Genomic DNA, 7412 nt, shown 5'->3' on the forward strand with positions numbered 1-7412 from the left:
ACGGGCTGATGGCAGAGTGTCCGAAAGAACACAGAGTTCTTAATGAGACTGAGGCCCAATTTCAAGGATTTTTTTTTTCTTAAAGTTTTGTTTGATATATATATATATATATATATATATATATATATATATATATATATATATATATGGTATTTTTATATTATCTGAAGGTAACATAGTTACTTGATTGTGCTATAAAATGGCACTAAGTGCCTGAAGAATCTAATACCTAATACTGTCCCTTTAAATCTCTGTAAGTAACTTAGAGGTATGTGATCGCCAGATCACAACTGTGAAACCGGAATATGAATGGAATCTTCCAATGTTTATGAAGACGTTTACTTTTCATAATCAAAAGTTGTTGTTTTATTTTTGTTTGAAGCCATCAACCTGTGGGGACGGCATATTAAAATTAGAGTACATGACAAGTTTAAGCACTGTGAATGAAAGTTGAAATTTATTTAGTGATTTAGTCTATTTTGTGATTCAATATCTGACTCTTTTGGACATAACATGACATTTGATAATAATAATAATAATACATTTTATTTTAAACTACTTTTATAAGTACTCAAAGACTTTTTACAGGAGTACAACCATGTGAAATCAAACAATGTAACACTACATGTAAAGACAATCAAAAAGAGCAGATTTAAACAACAAAAGCAATTTTAAACAGGTGGGTTTTGAGTTCTTTCTTGAAAGTGGGGAGATCAGAGCACATACAGAGCAACTGGGGCACTAAGTTCCTGAGGGCGGCAGCAGAATAGCCTTTCTCAGGTGTCAGAGCCGATAACTCCCAAATAAAAGGATACATTTTGTTTGATAGTCATCAGTAGAGGATACAAAATCACCAACGTAGCTGAAAGCACATATAAGATCAGGAATTTTAACTTTTTGAAACTTTCATAAAATAATGAACAAGTACATAATCAGACACACGAGCACATGAGCTTTCTTTGTTTCCGTATTGTTTCTGCTAACCACAAAAAAAGGTTTCTCGTATGGCGGAAACAGAAACACAATTTCCCACAAACTGCTTGGCAAAGTTTCTCTGCTGATCTTGTTTCTATATGCCACTTGTCACACGTTCTGCAGCTGAACAGAAACCGTTGTACTAACACATCAAAATCCAGGGTTAGTTCACATGTTTTTCAAGCCTCGTTGACATTGGAACTCTCTTGTAGGATGCTAAATTTAATTCTGCCTGTTTTACATTGCAAAACAATATTGTTTGATAAGCTGACCTTTGTTTTTTTGTTTTGTTCTTTTGCAAATGAATACCTGAGGAGATATATTTGCATAACTCTGTAGACAATAATCCTTGGTATTTCATAATATTGAACCTGAGGTTCTTTTGGGTGAGGAATCGTTTGAAACCTTGTCGCTCTTCTTTTTCTCTATAAAAATGTATTGTTTTTTTGTTGGTTGTTTGTATGCTGTGACAACACCCTGTTGTCTTTTTTTTTTTTTTTCTGCCTTGGCCCCGTGTTCAGATTGTGTTTGACGGCACTCCCCTTACCGATTCTGTGATTGGCCAGCCTTCTGGTAAAAGGGAAGTCTGCAGTGCTGGTTACTTATCAGTGACATTCCAGTTCCGAAAGTTGCTCTAAGAGGAAATACACTCATTTCTGTTCTATTCAACCTGAGCCAGTCCTTCGCTGTGGTGTTGCCTTTTTGAGACAGAGCAAAGACGTAAACAGACTGGATTTACATGGACAGCTCCGCGCCACAGGTAGCAGATCAAACATTAATTCATCAAGTTGAAGATGTCTGGCCGATTTTTTTTCTATGAAGGCTTCCTGAAGGCGTTTCGAGTTTGGCCTGTTGAGGACTCTGCACCATCCAATACATGCCAGTAGAGGGCACAATCTGACAAAATATTGTTTCTTTAAGGTTTGTCTTGGCATTATTATTGCTCCTGCATTGAGTTATTTATTTATTTTTTTACTTTTCATTCCTAGTGAAATTGTCTTAGTAAGTCAAGCAAATATTCCCTTAAGACTTACTATTCCTTATTACATTTTTTGTTGAAAAAAAAAAACACCTGAATGGAGTGAACACTGTACTTGTTCTATATACAACTAAATTCATGATAATTACCACAAAACTGAACTGCTATTTAAATTTGAACTCATAAAAATGGTTTTGACCATTTTAAATTTGAAACCTTAAACCTTGATGATTATTACACACAGGCATGTAGCCAAACCCGATCTGCTGCGTTAAACAAGGAAGTTGATGAAAGAAAAAAAAAAAAAAAACAGATCTGGTTACTCGTGTATTTAGGTGAGGTTTGACTTGCAAAAGGAGAACTACAGGAAGCAGAGCTGTGAAAGGTCACTTCTACATGCAAGCGCAGAGCATCGGGGATTTTAAAAATGCTGAAACAACTCTTGGCCTGCTTGTCACTTTTTGCCTTCCTCAGCCTTCTCTTTTACTCTGTGGTGTTATACTACAAGCACAATGTTTATTATGGTGTTGCTGCTGTTCACCGCCTTGCTGCAAATGGAAACCAGACGTACTCCTGGAAGTTGCTAGATAATTTAAAGGTGACTGAGGCCAGTCATAAAACCACAAGGACGCATGTCACTCCAAAAAAGACTTTGGAGCCGTGTCCCGAATCGCCACCACAACTTATGGGGCCTCTGAACGTGGAGTTCAATACACAACGGACGTTAGAGAGCGTGAAAGCGGAGACAAGTCCTTCTCTTCAGATGGGAGGACGATACAAGCCATCTGACTGTATCTCCCGACACAAGGTAGGAAAGAACCTATAACTCTTCAATTAAAAGCAAATAGCAAAATTGCTATGATGATGTCTTATGTCACAAAACATAAGCTTTTTACTCATGAAAGACTGAATTAACTCAGAATGTAAAGAAAAACAAAAAAACATCCTATTCCCATGTTTAGGCAAATCATTTCTGAAAAATTATACAAAATGTTACACAAAATAGATAACAGTGAAAATTCTACAGAGATGTATTAGTCAAAAATCTGATCCCATTTCTCTGCTATGTCCTTTGTTTAGGGAGTTTGATAGGTTGTTCAGTTTCCCTGTAAGTGTACAAGTTCTACCTGTTTGTTTGGTGTATTGAATTTCTGTACTTTCAGGTATTTTCCGGCACACAGAGGCTTGTAAAAGTACTGCATAAAATGCTAATGAAAACACGAAAGACTGTTGTGGTAGCATGGTCAAATGTGAAAAAGGTTGGGTGTACGAACAGTTTAAGACTTTGTATTTGCAAGTAAAAGGTAAAGAAGATGAGAAGAAAAACTAGAAATAAACAAGCTCACTTTCATTGTCGAAGTTATTTTATGATTATTACAACACTACACAAAATAGTGGAGAAATGGACTTAGAATGTAACTTGGCTTCTTCCCTTGTTTCTTGAGCACGCTTCTAAAAATAATGTCCTCCCACCATAGATTCTCATTTAAAAGGCCTCTTCAGTTATGAACCCGGTGTCAAACCTGAAGTGCTAAACAGGAGTTGGAACCTTTTTCTCTATCACTTTACATCATATTTGTTAGACGTAACCCAACCGTATTTCAATAGTAAGCAAGAAATTCTAAAAAATCTAAATTTTGTCATGACAATCATGAGTGTATGTGTAAAGTAATTTCACACATGATTTAGTTATTTATTTATTTTTTTCAGGTGGCAATTATCATCCCATTCCGAAATCGACATGAGCACCTGGTGCATTGGCTTTATTACTTGCATCCTATCTTGATGCGACAGCAGCTGGACTACGGCGTGTACGTCATCAACCAGGACGGGGAAGGAGTCTTCAACCGAGCTAAACTGATGAATGTCGGATTTGTAGAAGCACAGAAGGAATATGATTACGACTGCTTCATCTTCTCTGACGTTGACCTGGTGCCTCTCGATGACCGTAACATCTACAGATGCTATGACAATCCCAGACATTTGGCTGTGGCCATGGACAAGTTCAACTTTCATCTGCCCTACAAGACCTACTTTGGCGGGGTCTCCTCGCTGTCGAAGCAGCAGTTCTCTAAAATAAATGGCTGTCCAAACACTTACTGGGGCTGGGGCGGCGAGGACGACGACATTTACAGGCGCGTCATCTACCATGGAATGTCCATTTCTCGACCAGACGGAGTGACTGGAAAATACAGGATGATCAGGCATCAAAGAGATAAACACAACGAGCCTAATCCAAAGAATCCTGGAAAACTTAGTAGAACGAGGGAGACCATGGACAAAGATGGACTAAATTCCCTCAGCTACACCGTCAAGGAGATCTCAAAGGATTTATTGTTTACTTTTATTACTGTGGACATTCAAGCTCCAGCAAGTTGATGGAAGTTGTAGAATATGGGTGAAAGATAGAGTGTAATTTCAGGTTGACTGGTGATCTGTAAAACATGGTAAAACATTTGTGAAGCTGGTGTGTGTGACAGCTGTGAGTGGCTGGTAGCTTTGGTGAAGGGGTATTTATGAAAATCATCTGTGTATGAATGTCTCCAGATTAGCCATAAAGGGAGCGTGAAATTTGTGGCTAGAATTGTGAAAATTATGATAGCCTTCAGATGAATCAGATTTTTTTAAATATTTTTTTATCCATAAAAATGTTAGGAATGGCATGACAAAAGATTACGGTTTGCAGCTGTCTGACAAGTTTGTCAGTTCCATTAGTACCAAATAACTTAGATGCCTATGTGTTGTGCATAATTGACACACTTTTGAAACCAATGATGTCTGTTGTGTAGCTACACGCAGGTTTCAACATTTAGTCTCTTTTTTTTGACCCGATACATTCCTCATTTGCACTTAATTGGCTTAATTTACATTACAAATATAAATTCATATTTAATAACAGCTCTTTCTTTGTGTTCTCATTTTATAGTTTAATGATTGAGAATTAAATAAGGTTTGGAGATGGTCTTTTCAATAATAGATCATTAATCCTTTGTGTGTAAGTTACAATTGCTGCCAGGAGCAAGTTGGATAAATCTCTGGAAATTCCCTTGGAATCTGTTACATGACCAGATGACTTGAATTAGAAATGTGTATTACATGTTTTTAGCAGCACACCAGCAAGAAAAAAAAAAGCTTGTCCGTGTCTCTTTTGACAGACAGGACTATTACCCTGCATGGAGGTCATTGTATGATTTAAAATCACTTTGGAATATTTTAAGTGAGATTCTTAACCCTGCCCTTAACCTGAATTCACAATGAGCATAGACAAAAATACATTTTTCCCAGGAGATAGCAAAAGCTAACGAGTTAATCCGAATTAATACAGTGAATTAATCCACTTCATCAGCTGATCTGATGAACCAGCTGATTGTGTTTCTGCTGGAAAACATTCCAAACCACAAAATTTTTAAAGCACAAAATACCAAGCTGTTGCAGAGTTGTAACAGACAGACTCTTGAAGCTGGCAATGTAGCAAGCTGTACTGTGCCACTCTAAAAATGTGCCTAATTTCCAACAAACTCTGGGGGACATGAAATCTCTATAATAAAGATAGTAGGTCTGCATAACTTTACTGACCGTCATATCAAAAGCTCTAAGCTAGCCCTTTTATCACCTTGACTTTGTCAATCACTAATTAAATGAGTGAAATGTTCCTTTGACAGAGTGTTGCTAAGTGTAGCTGGCATGCTCATAAAACACCCATTTTATGTGATTTTATTCACATTGTTCAGCTGTCACATTTACAAGTACTCTGTGCAACTGTGGAAACACTCATGAACTGTATTCGGATTGGATTTTCACATGCCAAAACCAGCAGAACCAGCAAAGCAAGTTCCCAGAAAGATTGAGAGGCAAAGGGACTTAAAGTCCAGTAGAACCAGTCAATGGAATGATCCATCCATATGAAGGATCCAAAGCAGGTCACTAATTACAAGTACAATATAAGCAAACGTCTGTATGCAGGTTACAAAATTAACCTGCACATAGCTGCTTCCACACCTTGTAGACAGCGTACAGTGAGTTGCACTGGATTTTATGTCTTTCAGGTGATAGCTGTGCTAATCTGCCATATAATTAGCTGAAATGACACCAGCAGAACATGATAATTAAGGTCGGGAAATGTCAGCATTGATCTTAAAAAACATAATAAACTTAAATACAGCTTTACTAGTTCTATAAACTCCTCATTGCTGGTTTGCCCACAGCTGAAGCATGAACAAAAATATGTGTTATGTGAAAGCGCAAGTCACATGCAAATGTCCCACCTGGCTGAGAGCATTTACATTCTGTATTTGGAAACACCATTGGTATTTTAGTAATGGGTTCCAGCACTGTTATTTTTTTTCAGAGTTGCATTTTCCCGGTTAAATTTACCTATGTACCTTTTTGGGGGGGAGGGAAAAAAAAAAAAAAAAACTTTTAAGAGTAGTTTTAAGACACTGTACTTTTTTTATTTTTATTTCTGTAATATTATTTTGAAGTGTCACCACTCTTTCCTGAGTAAAATCTCTGTCCGCCGCAAGTATCTTCAAGGAATGAAGAACATATTTTGACCAGAAATGTATGAGACACAGCCGTACACCTACAGTTTGAGTTAAAGGGAGACCTATAACACTCACTGTAGTTACTATTTTAAGTTTGAAAACAATGACTTGCTCTCTCTGCCTAAGGTTATTTTGTACTTATTCGTTTTTGTTTGTTTGATTTTTGTTATTTTGAAGAATCTTGAATAATTTGAGTTACAACAACATTTAATTTCCTTTTGGGATCAGTACAGTGTTTTTCAACTTGAACTGAACTTTAATCTTCAAAGTGCCAGAATTTGCAAACAAATTTATGCTTCTGTCCATCTGATGACATCACTTTAAAACACTGAGTAGGTGTTCTGGTCAGTTCATCAGTATCTGAGTGGCCTGTTTAACCAAATACTTTTTACTCTTACTTGCGTAAATTCTTGGATGGCTACTTTTTACTTTTAGTTGAGCATAAATGTGTTAAAGTGGAGCTACTTCTACTTGATGTCGTGCTTTGCGGTAGTAGAGTGATGAGGTAGACGCAGTGGACCCAGGTAGTAGACAAAATGATGGTGTAATGAAGAATAACGCATTAAATCCAGGCAACACAGAAGGCTAAGAGCTCAGACACTGGCAGCGACTGGTAACTCAGCTAGAAACAATGACATCAGACAAGGACCCCGACAACAAACAAGAGACACAGGTGGATGTAAATACACAGAGGGTAATCAAGGGAACGAGACACAGCTGGGATCAATCAAGGGTAGACAAACAACAGGAAACTCAACCTACACCGAAACCTAAATAAACACACAGAAAACTCAAATCCTTCCACTTGATTACAATTTTGGATTTCCTACCCACCTCTGATCGTTGTGAAACAATATGTTTGGTATGGTGATGAGTAAATATTAACAAGCACCAAAGACAGTTATTATCAAATA

General features: G+C 37.2%; 1 protein-coding gene across 1 annotated transcript; it reads left to right on the forward strand.

Moving 5' to 3' along the window:
- The first annotated feature begins 1577 nt into the window (after positions 1-1577).
- On the forward strand, positions 1578-5102 carry LOC106944964 (beta-1,4-galactosyltransferase 1-like). Its single transcript, XM_015028319.1, has 2 exons — positions 1578-2762; positions 3665-5102. Exons 1-2 carry the CDS (start codon positions 2382-2384, stop codon positions 4331-4333), a joined length of 1050 nt encoding a protein of 349 aa, XP_014883805.1. The 5' UTR covers positions 1578-2381; the 3' UTR covers positions 4334-5102.
- Positions 5103-7412: the final 2310 nt, after the last annotated feature.

Source organism: Poecilia latipinna, unplaced genomic scaffold, assembly GCF_001443285.1.
Source record: "Poecilia latipinna isolate Pla-1442-1.1 unplaced genomic scaffold, P_latipinna-1.0 Scaffold120, whole genome shotgun sequence".
NCBI classification, from domain to species: domain Eukaryota; kingdom Metazoa; phylum Chordata; class Actinopteri; order Cyprinodontiformes; family Poeciliidae; genus Poecilia; species Poecilia latipinna.

Coding starts and splice junctions, on each gene's coding strand:
- LOC106944964 (XM_015028319.1), top strand. CDS start 2,382: ATGCTGAAACAACTCTTGGCCTGCTTGTCACTTTTTGCCTTCCTCAGC. Junction 2,763..3,664: donor ACTGTATCTCCCGACACAAG/GTAGGAAAGAAC, acceptor TATTTTTTTCAG/GTGGCAATTATCATCCCATT.